Below are 13,994 nucleotides of genomic sequence, written 5' to 3'. Positions count from 1 at the left end.
TCCCTTTAAGGGCTAAGGTAACCACGCCTTCTAGGTGTGGCCACCTGGCCAGCGACACATTATGACATCATAAATTGCTAGGTAATCCCAGAAGCAGGTTGTGTTTCAAAATACTAACAGAAACAAACTTTAAGGGTGACGTCATGAACACTCAAGCACAAGTTTTGTGAACTCTATGTTTACTGTAAACCATATGCTTAGATGTTTTCTACTCTCTTTTTGAAATCTGCTGGTCATAGCCCATTCAAGCACTTTTATTACTTACTGTGGGGCTGGACTTCATGACCAGTTTGAGTTTGAAAAAACAAAACGAAACAAAAACAAACCAACTCAAATTCCAAGACTTGAGTTTAAAAAAAAAAAAGAAGAGGAGGAGGAAGAGGAAACCAGAATAAGGGGAAGTAGATACATAAACATAGACAGGAGAAAGGTTGGGAGCACAGGTGGAGGCTCCATTGGGAAGGCCTGTAGTGGATGGGAGTGAATTTGTTGCTTTGCTTATAGTCAGCAAGATCGTGCAAGTTTTTAGGCAAGGAAGCAATCCAAATTAAGAACATTTGCAATGGAATAGCTACTTAAAAGTCATTTCCATAACGTCAGCAAAGATGAGGAGGCCCAGCTGAAAATGTGGCTCTCTCCTTCCCTCCTTCTCTCTTTTCTTCTTTCCTGTGTTCCCCTCCCTTCCTTCTATTCACTCTTGGTAGCAGTGTGCCAGATGATAGAGACAGAATGACGAAAAACATACAGTTCTTACTTTCAAGGTACTGTGGTCAAGTGTGTGTGTGTGTGTGTGTGTGTGTGTGTGTGTGGTACAAAATGAAGATACCACTATATGTAGGGAAATAAATATCTTGACAGTATTTTCTGGAATTTGTTGGTGAAATGAAGACTTAAATAAGGAAGCTTCCTGGAACAGAGTAAGTATAGAGAGGAAGCCAGACCTAAGATATGATAAATTCTATTCTTGTTGACTATTGGTTGGTTTTCTGTGTGAAAAGGAAAGAGCAAAGGATCTGTTTAAAAAAAAAAGTTCTAGTACGGTGGTCTACTTGTTTAATCCCAGCTCTCAGGAAGCAGACAGATCTCCGAGTTTAAAGCCAGCATGGTCTACATAGGGATTTCCAGGCCATCCAGGGTTATGTAGTGAGACCTTGTTTCAAAAAAGAAACAAGGAACTGGAAAGATGGCTCAACTCTTAAGAGCACCTGCTACTTTTGTAGAGGACCAGCTTGGTTCCCAGCACCCACATGATAGCTCACAAACATCTACAACTACAGTTCCAGGGGATCCAACACTCTTTTCTGGTCCACAGGGGTATCAAGCACAAACATGGTGCACATATACATACATGCAGGCAAATACTCACAAATAAAAAACATTAATTTCAAAGCCAAACAGAGATGGTTTATATATGCTTTCAGGACAATACCACTTCAGTTCCACACACCTAGTGAAAGCTGGGGATAAAGAACTAGTGAGATGGCTCAGCAGGAAATTTGCCTGCTACCAAGGTTGCTAACCTGAATTTATTCCTTGGGACCTGTGTGATGAAAAAAGAAGACCAACTCCTTAAGATTGTCCTCTGACTTCCAGATGAATAGATGTGCTTTGGTAGAGCAATGGGGGGTGGGTGTGTGGTTGCACACCCTTGAGGAATGGCAAGAAAAGGAAGAGGGGAGACTGTCATTCTAAATGGCAGGTCTTTCAGTTCAAGGAAAAGGGGCTGGAGAGATGGCTCAGCCTTTAAAGGCTAGCCTCAGTTCAAGGAAAAGAAATGCAAATGGGGACAAGGAAGAGAAGTGAATGCCATTTCATTTGTCCTGAGTGGGTACTCTCAGTGATGCCCAGCTTTAAACAAATTTATTACATTAATTTCTTTATTTATTGTGTGTATATATGTGTGATAAGAAGTGATTTTATTTTATTATTCTCATTCTCTCTGTGCCTCTTATACCAGGAGGCCAGAGGACAACTTTGTGGTGTTGGCTCTCTTCTTCCAAGAGAAGAAGATCACCTTGTGGTGATCACTGTTGGGTGACTACTTCCTAATTAGCTGGTGCTGTTAGTTGGCTGCCTAGAAGCAGCTTGTCATCTCAACACGGACTCTACCAGGGGATTGGACCCAGGTTGCTAGGCTTGTGTAGCAAGTATATTTATCTGCTGAGCCATCTCACTGCTCCCATAGGCCCTACTCTTCTAGCTGGTAAACTGTGCTATTCGCAACATCTAGGACATTGCTTGCCTTAGTAGGGTTCAAGAAATACTTGTTAAACAGGGTGTGGTGGGGCAAGCCAGTAGTTCTAGCACTCAGGGAGGTGGAGGCAGAAGGCTCAGGATCACAAGGCCATTCTTGGTTAGAGACCAAATTGGGCCATAGGAAACCCTGACTCAAACCACCCCCTCCCCCAAAAGAGAGAAAGAATTGCTGACTGGTGGTAAATTAGCCTTGGTAACTCAGATGGGAAAGGTGCATTGCTATGCTCAAGGTCACAAGTAGCTTAGATCGGAACAGTTCCTGAGTGGGGAATGAAGATTGAAAAGAAAATTTAAAAAAACACACGACACACAGGTTCAGCTCAAGAGGGCTGTTAGTAGAAACTGCCACCGCCTGGTTTATTCCATAATTCCTTTTCTTTAGTCAGAGCAAAGCACCTCAATACAATCGAGAGGTCAAACTTATTTACCTCTTCCACCTCTCTCTGTGATCCTCACACAAACAGGTTGAAGGAGCTTGGCAAAACATCCTGCTTATCTCTGTTTCAAGGTGAAGGCCAGGGTGAAAACATGTTTTTCGTTGAAAACTCAATTAACAATGCAGCCTGGCAAACATGCAGCTCTCTACAAGATCTGAAACCAGTTTTGAAATTTTTTTTTAAGTCTTCCCAATTTAGGAGGCAGATTCTAATGTTTCCCATTCCTGATTTCACTTCCTCCACCACTAAAAATACTAAACTGGGGGCCGAAGAGATGGCTCAACAGTTAAGAGCATTGAATGTTCTTCCAAGGGACCCAGATTCAAATTCTAGCACCCACATGGCAGCTCACATCTGTCTGTAACTCCAAGATCAGACACCCTTACACAGACATATCTGCAGGCATAATATTAATCTGTATAAAATAAAATTTAAAAATTGCTAAATTGAATTACATCACTCAATAATTAAACCTGGCCTGGTTCTTTTCCTTCATCTGCCACGAGAAAGGCTAAGGGTCTTTCCCTGCACTGTAACGTGATGGACAAGTTCTTCCACAGACCGCAGGCTTGACTAGCCTAACATCTGTGCGCTTGAAGTGTGTTCACCGCACCACCACTGTCAGAATCGCCTTCATGGGGCTAGAAATATGCTGAGTCTCACAGTTTTAAAAAATAATGCTCTAGAAATACAGTTGATTCAGAGGGATTTCCATTGGGTTGTCCTTCCTTCTAAGTTCCTTCCCTCATTACCATACATATAAAAAGTGATAATATTTCTGTGTCATGATCAAGGGACCCTAGGTTGTCTCCTCAACAATACAGATCTTACTTAAGAACTCTGTGCATGTACCAGTAACAAAACAAGCTGGAGAAAAAGATGAGTAATAGCCTGTTTCCACACTGCCAGGGTAGCTTGGGAATAAGCAACAGATAAAGTATTAGAGTATAGTTAATAATACTATTATTAATAATAGTATTACTATAATATAATACTATCTATATTATATATTATAATACTATCAATAATATTGAGAATACTTTAAGCTGCTAAGAGAAGATACACTTTTTTTTTCTTTAAAAAAATGAAAACAAACAACAAACAGACAAAAGCCCAATGCACATGATACTTTGTTTTGGCTTTGACATATGTAGAATCATTGGAAGGATAATGAGGGATTCTCTAGATTAGTTTGGCCTATGGGCCTGTTGTACAAGATTGGCTTTGATATGTTAATTGTTGTGGGAAAACCCAGCCTACAGTGGGCAACATCATTCCCTACGTTTGGGTCACTAGCTGCTTCAAGTTTCCTGTCTAGACTTCCCTGAAATAATAGACTACACCTTGAAATATGAGCCAACTAAACCCCCTTTCCGTTAAGATTGCTTTTGCCAGGGTATTTATTTTTTTTAAATCACAATACTAGGAAACAAAATTATAACAGCCCATGTTTATGTTATGAACCTGTTTTAGGCATTTATATACAATAACACATTTATATAAAGGTATTTAAATTTTTTTTTTTAAAAAATGCAGATGTGGGGCCCCTGCTTCATAGCCCTTCAATAAATTCTTGGGGATAAAGAGATGTGCAGACACGGTATCTGCACAGGGATTCCACGGGACTGGAGCAGGGAAATCTTAGACTTTTGTACAGTGTACATCTTTAGCTGAAAAGAGAGCACAGTTGGAAATTTCCACCCACGCTCAGCTGATCCTTATTGCCTTGGAATATAGAAGATAAGTACAATAGATACAGAATATTTGAGTCATTAGAGGACAGATGGAAAGAGGGAGGACCCTAACAATGGGAATGGGAATCTGCTGGAGTAAGGTCAAGTTCCGGAGAGATGAGACAAATCACGTAACAGGGGTTTGGTGTTTACACACATTCAGCCAGTATTTGTTCTAAAGACAGGCAAGACACGTTTTGCATGGTATTTCATGTTTATTCTTTGGCCTCTAACACTCAGAGAGGTAAACAGCAGTACAAAGAAAGAAAGGTGAGCTTGCCCTTCAACACGCCTGAGTCAGCGCCGGGTATGGGGCAGCTGCTAAGGATCTTTGACCAGAACAAATTGCCTATTTCCCAAATCTAGAGTCTTTACCACCTTGTGGTGATCACTTTTGGGTGACTACTTCCTAATTAGCTGGTGCTGTTAGTTGGCTGCCTAGAAGCAGCTTGTCATCTCAACACGGACTCTACCAGACTACAGCAAGCTGTGTGTGGGTGTGTGCGCACTTTCACGGTGGGGAAAAGTTATTATTGCCTAGGTGAGTTTGCATAGTGCAAGGTCTTCAAAAAGCTAGAGATAACTAAATCTAGTTTCTTCCAGTTCTTAGGCCCCCACCAAATAAAATAATTATGGGTTTTCATAGCTTTATCTGTTAAAAGTGGAAGGAAGGTTAGAGTTGGGAACGCCACGCCCTCTCAAAGTTGTAGGGTGTCGCAATGACTGCTATGTCATGTGCACGCACAGTTTTCAAAAGTCATCCCTGGTACTGGGAAGAAAACAGGCAAATATCCAAAGGTGTGTATCCTGCACCCAAATGCCTGAATATAAAAGTTAACAATTTAACTTGAGGGCCTTGGTTTCTGGACTCCGCTCCTACTCCGTTTCCCCTTGGCCCCATCGTTTAGGAATGGAGAGGGAGGACGAAGACAGGCGTTGGGCCCGCCACTAAAAGCTGCCTTTCCTTGGAGCAAGTCCGGATCCTCAGCACGGAGCCGCTTTCCGTGACTTCGCAGTAACCTGGGATCGGTGGTACTGGCTGGGTTTCCCTGGTTGGGAGGACGTGGGGGCAAGGGCGCTTCAAGTGGCTTCAGGGTTCCTTCCATCTCTGGGGTCTGGAGGATGTTTTCCACCTCAGTCCTTCGCTCTCCCTGTGTTGCCTCCGCCTCCTGCCACGTGCGACCTGCGCGCTCCGACCTCCCTCACACAGAGCACCACCCCTTCCCCGGGCCGCGCTAGGTGGGTCCGGCGGCCCCGGGGCTGGGGACCTGCCCTCCGCCCGCGCTCGCCCCGCGGTCGGAGGCAGAGCCCGGAGCGCAGATCCAGGCGGGAAGGGACGGCCGGATGGCTGGGCGCCGCGGGCCGCCGGCGCACCGGGCATGCTCAGTGGCACGGCCGGCTGGGTGGCCCGCGAGCTGCACCCGGATCTGCGCGGCGGCGGCGGCGACGTGAGCGCGCAGGGGGGCGGCGGCCTCGCCTCGTCTGAGTGTCGGCGCTGGGCTCGGGTGGGTGACGCGCAGGGCCGGGGCGATGTCGGATTTTGACAGCAACCCGTTTGCGGATCCGGATCTCAACAACCCGTTCAAGGTGAGCGCCGGGCCGCGGCCTTGGGCCCGCGCTGGGCGTCGCGGCGGCCGCGGCGGCCCTGCCGGGAGGGTCTCGGCCGGCAGCGTCGCCGGCCTCGCTGCCAGCCCGAGGGTCGCACCGGGCCGCGGACCCGCGGGACCGGGAGCCGGGTGGGGAGCGGAGCCGGGCAGGTGTGGCCGTCACTCCCCCGGCGCGGCGGGGCGGGGGCCCGAAGGCCGGAGCGCCCGGGTCTGGGGTTGTCATGGGGACCCGGCGGCGGTGCTGCGTGCCGGTGACGGCAGAGGTGTGCGGGAGAGAGGCGCGGGTGCACGGATGCTGCGACTAAAAGATAAAGGGCTTTTTTTTTTTTTTTTTTTTTTAAATCATGGAAACTCGGTTGCTCCCAGAGCCACCGGTGGTGTTGCCGGAGGCTCCCGTCCCCACCGGGCCCAGCTAAGGGGAACCGGCGTCAAACAGAAGTTAAAAATAAATAAACACCTGGAAACAATAGTGCACGCGGACATCTCCCCACCTAGCTGCTGCTATTGAGGTGGACCCTGAGCCATTTTCCTAGCTGGGTGTGCGTCACCCCGGCTCAAACACCCCAGCTGTTTGAGGATTCCGCTCCTCTTGTGAGTTGCCTTCCTTCTTGGAGTAGACGTGATCCCCAGCCTCCGAAGGTCTTGGCACAGCCAGGCCGTTTGGATGTTGGTCATCTGCTCTAAAATTTAATGCCGCGACCGAGAACTCTGCCTTGAAAAGTACTTTGGGTTTCCTAATGACCGTGAGGCAATTTCTTCCAGCTGTTGGTTTGGTTAGTCGTTTCTCACTCTCCCTGGCTTGTGCAGTGCAAACTTTAATTTGTAGTCACAAGGTGAAATAGGAACTAATTTGTGGCCACCCATGTGTTGCTTCTGGCCTGCTTTTTAGTCCTTTTGTGGCTTACCGATAATACTGAAGGAAAAAGCACCCCTGTTCTGATTGATGGTTTAACCTCATGACTTCATGAAGGATTATTTTAATGAAGTGATCCTGCTTTCACTTGACAGCTGGACTCATTTTGTGAAAATACAGAGAAAATTCTGTCATATTCAGTTGAGTGTAACTTTCTACCCCACCCCGCCCCCTTATTCATTTGCTTCAGTTTTTATTTTTCATTGTTGTTTTGAGGCTGGCCTTGAACTTTCTGTAATTCTTCCTCAGCCTCCCAAATGCTGTTGTCCCGTATAAACCACTCAGGTGCGTTTTAAAGAAAGTTCCATGCCCCTCCCCCCCAACCCTCTCCAGTTTTGCTTTGTTTAGTGTTGGGTTCATGGCCATGTAGTGAAAAATTGGCTTATCAAATTATGAATATATAAAATAAACATTTCATAATTTGTCAATTGTGTGTCATTTAAAAATATTTAAAGATAAGAACCCATTAGCCTCTCCTAACTCCAGATAATTCAGTGATGCTGCAAAGTATCTAACACGTGGTTGAATTTGTATTTGATCACGCATTTCTCCCTTCCATTCCTTCCTTTTTTCTCTTTTTTCCAGACAGGGTTTCTCTGTGTAGACTTGGCTGTCCTGGGCTGGCATTGTGGACCAGACTGGCCTCCAACTCACAGGGGTCCGCCTGTCTCTGCCTGCCTGAGTGCTGGCACTACAGGCGTGCACCACAGTGCCCGATGTTAGGGCAAGAGCCTGGCTTCTAAGCACAGACTGATATTTTGTGATAGTGTTGCCGTGAGACCTTCCACTTCCACCAGGCTTAAGGTTGCTGTGATAATTCTAAACTTAGGCAGTTTTCAAGTACATACATCATGGTTAGAAAAAGGATTAGCACTTTTGTTTTCTGTGAGTGAGTTTATTCAGGAGAATGGTTATTCAAGTCTGCAAACTGCCTTAAAGGATGCTTGCTTCTAAAGAGGCTTGCTTCAGTGCTGTTTTACACGGTCCTCCACTTGTAGTGACGGCTGCACCACTGTCAGTGTCCCTGGTTTTATCTTGGCGTTTGTAGCTAGGCACCCTTCCGGTTCTCAAAGTAACCTTTCTATCTGCAGGAGATAATTTTCCCTCTGCGCCTGCTTCATTTTATGGACAAGTGACTTTTGAAATAGTATTTTTTCATACCCTTATTTACAAAGTTCCCAGAATTCTTACTGTTACCTCATAGTCACTTTTCTTTTTAAATCTTGTTTTTTTTTTTTTTTTGACGTTTGTTATCTATGCTCCTTAGTTCTTTCCTGCTTGGTGTTGGTTTGTGTGTGTTTCCTTTCTGAGACTCTGGTAGCAAAAGCTGGCCTTGAACTCCTGATCATCAGATTACAGGCCTTTGCCACCACACCTCAGGCATGTTGTTTCTCTCCCTGCATTGTTGCGTTAGGAACGTCTTCATTTGAGCTATGCCGTGAAAATCATTTCAGAATAGAGTCTCCTTAGAGGATATAAGCACAAGGGCTTTACCTGATTTTATTGGTTGTGGTAAAATCCTTTGCTGAATTCAGTTTCTGTGTGTTCTTTGAGCACCTCTTTTATTCAGTAGGCCCAGTGAATGGCTTTATGAAATTTCAGTGTCCTTTATTGTGGGTAAGGAAGTTGAAGTAGTTAAAAATCTATGTTAATCCAAAACAAAATATTAATCTTGTGAAATTTATCAAGGTCTGTTTTTTAGTTGTTAAAATGAGGTTTTAAAGCTAGAAAAGGGCTGTGCATAGTGATGCATGCCTGAATCCTAGCTTGTAGGAAGTAGAGGCAGGAGGATCACTACAAGTTTGAGGCCAGTGTGGTTGATATAGAGAATTGTAGGCCAGCCAGGGCTAACATAGGGAGACCCTGTCCCCAACAGTAAAATAAAAAAACAATATTTTCTGCATACTCAACATGTAGTTTTTGAACAGTTGCTATATGTCCCTTATTCTGTTTAGTATCTCTAATTTCGTGGATATTAGTCTAATACAAAGGATAGGCATGCCTGTAAAGTCAAGGGAGAGTTTAATAAGCAGTAAAGGCTGATAACATAGACTCCTGCAGTTGATCTAAACGAATGATGAGATGCTGGAAGGAGGGCATTTGTTCACAGGGTGATAATACAAGGGACCATGGTCTCCTTAGGTCTTCTACTATGTTTTTATGTCATAATGTAATTGAATTAGATAAATCATGGAAATAACATTTAACTTTATTATTATTATTTTTTCTTATTATTTGGTTTTTCGAGACAGGGCTTTTCTGTGTGGCTCTGGCTGTCCTGGGCTCGCTTTGTAGACCAGGCTGGCCTCGAACTCACAGAGATCTGCTCACCTTCCTCTGCTTCCCTGAGTCCTGAGTGCTGGGATTAAAGGCTTCCACCACCATGCCTAGCTGAATTAAGTCATTTTTAAAACGCAAAGAGAATCAGAATTCAGAGCTTGAAAGTACGTCCTCGGATATAGTTAGTCAGGTCTCATCTGTGGATGAAGAGATGAAGCAGGGGACATTGACCCTCAGCGTGCACAGTTGGTGTTGGGCTGCAGGCATCCAGGGTTCTAGTCCACTGTTTTCCCCTTTCCTCCTTCATGTGGATCCCTGGGGATAAAACTCTGGTCCCCTGGTTTGTGCAGGAAGGTTGAGCCACTTCCTCAGGTCTGCTCCTTGTTCTTACCAGGAGCTTAGACTTGACTGTGGAGTGGGAACAGCAGGTAGGGTGGCAGTGTGGGCTCAGGAAGGTGAGAATGCCTTGCTTTGATTCAGAACCAGCTGTGACTTCTGGGAAAATCACTCAGAGTCTTCAAGCCTCAGCATACTGTTCTTTAAAATAGGATAAAGTGTCTCGTGCTGGCTAATTTTGTGTCAGCATGACACAGGCTAGAGTCATCTGAGAGGAGGGAACCCCACTGAGAAAATGCCTCCATAAGACTAGGCTGTTGGCAAGAGCAGTGGTTTTCATTCTGTGAGTAGAGACCCCTTTGGGGGTTGCATATCAGATATGCTGCATATTTGATACTACATTAGGATTCAGAACAGTAGCAAAATTCCAGTTATGAAGTTGCAACAAAATAATTTCCAGCGGGGTCACAAACACAAGGCACTAACTATATTAAAGGGTTGCAGCATTAGGAAGTTTGAGGACCACTGCTGTAGAACATTTTCTTAACTTGTGATTGATGTGGGAGGGCCCAGGACACTGTGGGTGGTGCTGTCCCTGCACTGGTGGTCCTGGGTGCTATTAAAAAAAAAAAATCTGGCTGATTAAGCCACTAAGCAGCACTCCTTCATGGTCTCTGCTTCAGTTCCTGCTTTCAGATTCCTGCCCTGTCTGAGTTCCTGTCCTGACTTCCCTCAATGATGGCGTTACCTGGAAGTGTAAGCTGAAATAAAACCTTTCTTCCCCTAGTGGCTTTGTCTTGGTGTTTCTTCCCGGCAGTAGCGACCCTAACTAGGACATGTGTGCTCCGTAGGAGTACTCCTAGGATCCTAGGACTCTATGAGAGTTGTAGAAAGTGCTCAATGCACGTTGGCTTGAATAAGGTGCTTGTATTTCGTTTATTACTAGTATCAAGTGTTCTGTCCTTGGTCACCTGCTAGACTGTAGGTCTAGACCAAGGTCATCTGAATTTTAGTCTTTTTTTTTTTTTTTTTTTTTACTGTCATGCGTCATTATCATTTTTATTTTAAAATTATTTATTATTACCATTTTTGTATGCATGTGTGCACATGTGACAGTGTATGTGTGGAGGTCAGAGGACAGCTTTGGCTTCCTCCTCTCATGTTTGCATGGGTTACAGGGCTTGTGTGCTAAACACCTTTACAAGCTCAGGGTCTTACCATCCTCTACCTGATGTTTGGATACATGGTCTCTCGCTGAACCTGGAGCTCCTTGATTGACTGGCTGGCTAGCTGGCCACAAGCCCCAAGCCCCAAGCATCTTCCTGTCTCTGCCCCTAAAGTGCTGGGGTGGCAGGCACACATCATGCCTGGCTTTTTAGGGGAGTGGTCAGGATCTGAATTGGGATTTTCATGCTTGCTCAGCAAGTACTTAATCCATGGAGCCATCTCAAATATTCAGATCCCAGGATCACTTGTTTTCATTTTGTAACATGACTGGTGTTGTCTCATGTCTATAGTGACATTTACAGTGAATTACTCTCTTTCCCCCAGCTATTTTAAATTTGGAATCTGGAGAATGGATAGCATTAGGAAAATATGCCAGTATTTTTTCTGTAATAGCTACCTTTTGAAGACCTTATCTTTGAGTATTTCTTAGGGACCCTGCCTGAATCTGCTCCATTAGTCTTGGGTTAGGTCTTTTAAAAAGCACATATTGAGCTATTGATTATATTTGAGTTAGGTGCTGCCTATTAAAAGGCAGCATTATTTACTGCCGTCTCAGCCATCCAGTTAGTAGGAACAATATCCAGACAGAGTGGCGTTAACAACAGTCAGTTGCTTGTTGATGGTCCTGACATTTGAGCTAGAGTTGCTGGCTTTTTTCTTTTAAATGTCTTCAGTTATGTGGCAGCTTGAATGCGTGGTTTAAGGTGTCTTCAGTTCACTGCCTGCTTGTCACCTGGAGCTGCTGGTGGGGGCAGTGGTTCTGGTGTTTTCCCTGGGTGGTGTCTATGCTGGGCGCAGCTTGTGCTCTGCAAACACAGCAGTGTTGAAGGGGATAGTAACGGAAGCTGCAAGAAGCTTTACGGCTGAATGGCACTCCATGATGAACTGAAAGGCTGTACCTGGCATAAAATGGTGACAAAGGTACTGAGGGAGCTCGGTAGGCTCCTGCTGAAATACAGGAGGAGTGGGAGGCACTCAGCAGTGCTGGTCCTGGCAGATTCTGCATCTAGCCAGGTACATGGTAGCATCCCCTGTGCAGAGAAGAATTAATGGGTTCCTCGCTTCAGATCCAGCTCTGCCTTCTTGTTTTCAATGTACTCCTTCAAAAGGTTCTTTTCCTTACAGAACACTGGGAGTCAGAAGGCAGTTATCATTTTGAAATAACTCCTCCTTTCAGTCTTGCTGATACAAGTCTCCTAACAATTTTATTAATTTAATTAATACTAATTAATTGAGTTCAAACCATGCCTCAAAACCATGTCTATAACTGACTTTGGAGACAAGCCATCTGTATGCAGGCACTCAGGATCAGCTCTCTTTAGAAATGCTGCAGTCCAGTTGGGCATTTTCTGTGGCCAGGGGCCATTCTCAGTGGGATACAGTAAGAAGCTGCTGTGCCTTTTAAAACCAGTATTTAGGAAGTTTTATTTAGGGATCTGTCATAGTTAGCTCCAGTTGTCAATTTGACATGCCTTCAAAGAGAGTCTCAGTTGAGGAATTGCCTTTATCTGATTGGCCTGAGAGCATGTCTTTGGAGGCATTTTCTAGTTGCTAACTGATGCAGGAGGGTCTAGCCCCTGTGGGCAGTTCCATCCCTCAGCACATGGTCCTAGGTTGTATAAGGAAGGTAGGTGAGGATCTCAGAGGAAGCAGGTCAGTGAGCTCCGTTTTCCTGTGGTCTCTGCTTCATTTCCTGCTGTCAGGTTCCTGCTTGAGCTCCTGCTTGGTTTCCATTGATGATGGGCTATAGCCTGTAAGCCGCATCAACATTTCCTCCCCAAATGTTTTTGGCCAGGATGTTCCATCACAGCAGCAGGAAAGGAAACAAGAACAGGCTCATAGCTTTAACGACACTCATGCTTGCAGTGATTGTGGAATATTGAAATTGTTCTTCAGCTCATTATTTCAAATGTTTAAGTGTGGTTAATATTTTGTTCTACTGAATATGTGTTCAGTAAACTTAGTGGGTTCTTTTCCTTGTATGTTTGTGGGTGTGTGCAAATAGTGACTGTGTTTGTGTGAATATGGCTGGACAGGATATGCGACACTGTTTTTGTGGAGCTCAGAGGACAACCTTTGGTGTGGGTCCTTGCTTTCCCCCTAGTTGGAGACAGAGGTGCTTGTTGTTCGCTGCCGTGTGCATCTGTGTCCAGGATTCTCCTGTGTTCACCTCCCCCTTGTCGTAGAAGCACTGGGGTTCTGGTTTGTGCAGTGGACCTGGCTTTCCATGGATCCAGGGCATTTGAAGGCAGGTCCTAGCTCTGTGTGGCAGGTGCTGTACCACTGAGAAACCATCCCAGTTTCTTACTATTTTTTATTATGATGAACTACCACTTTGATGCAGTTGCTAAAAATATGTGTATTAGATTAATGATGAGTGACAAGTTCCAAAACACTAATAATTCTACAATCTTTGCTCTGCTATAATCACTTAGCTACTGTTCTCATTAGCTGAGTACATAGAGTAGGTTGAACATAGTAAAATGTGTCTGTTGAGAGCAGCCAGAAAGGACCCAAAGCAAGTTGCAGGCAGCTCCATAAGCATTCGCTGAGTACTTAGTTGATGGAAGGCTAGAGGGGAGTAGAACTGCCATCAGGCACTTGACATCTCCTTGCTTGGTTAAGTGAACAAACCTATTATTTATTGCTTTGGATAAAGAATCCAAGGCTTATTGGCTTTCTGCGTCAGGGTGGACTTTGTCCCAACGTAGAGATAATTTAATCAATTAGAATAGCCTGGCAATGCTTTTGTAAAAACAAATCCAACACTTAGTAGAACTATTCGGGCAGAAGCTGGGTGGTCTGTAGAGGTGCTTCGGTAGAGATGTTTGTGCCTGAAGTTTCTCTGTTTGAGCCTCTGAGGCTGCACTTCTGTAACGACAGTGTTTTGTGAATGCACACATTCTCTGATGGTCTGTCTAGCAGACAGTGGCGTCGACTTTGATCATGGAGGCTCATGCTCTCAGGACAGCTGTCCTTGAGGCTCAGCTCTTCCTGAAGGAGCAGCCCTCATAGGTGTTCTTATCCAGTCACTTAATCATGTGCTCTGTTGGTGGAGGCAGGCCCATTGTGACTGCGTGATCGAGGTACCTGGCCGTGGGAAGCACTGTGTAGGAGCTGTCTGCTCTCTAGGTGTTCTGAGTGCCATTCCCAGGCTTCCTGTTCTACATGGAGCTGATTTGTACCAAGGGTGCTGAGGAAGCCA

The 13,994-nt window shown here is 45.0% G+C and overlaps 1 protein-coding gene across 1 annotated transcript in view; it reads left to right on the top strand.

Annotated features, from left to right (window-relative positions):
• The first annotated feature begins 5,656 nt into the window (after nucleotides 1-5,656).
• Nucleotides 5,657-13,994, top strand: part of Scamp1 (secretory carrier membrane protein 1) — an 85,032-nt gene continuing 76,694 nt past the window's right edge. The window contains exon 1 of the mRNA XM_055598414.1: nucleotides 5,657-6,013. Coding sequence (XP_055454389.1) covers nucleotides 5,957-6,013 — 57 coding nt within the window. The 5' untranslated portion in view covers nucleotides 5,657-5,956. The remainder of the gene's footprint in view (nucleotides 6,014-13,994) is intronic.

Source organism: Psammomys obesus, unplaced genomic scaffold (assembly GCF_907164565.1).
Source record: "Psammomys obesus unplaced genomic scaffold, mPsaObe1.curated_primary_1811, whole genome shotgun sequence".
NCBI lineage: Eukaryota > Metazoa > Chordata > Mammalia > Rodentia > Muridae > Psammomys > Psammomys obesus.
Note: the sequence above shows the minus strand (reverse complement) of the source record. Positions and strands in the feature narration are given on the sequence as shown.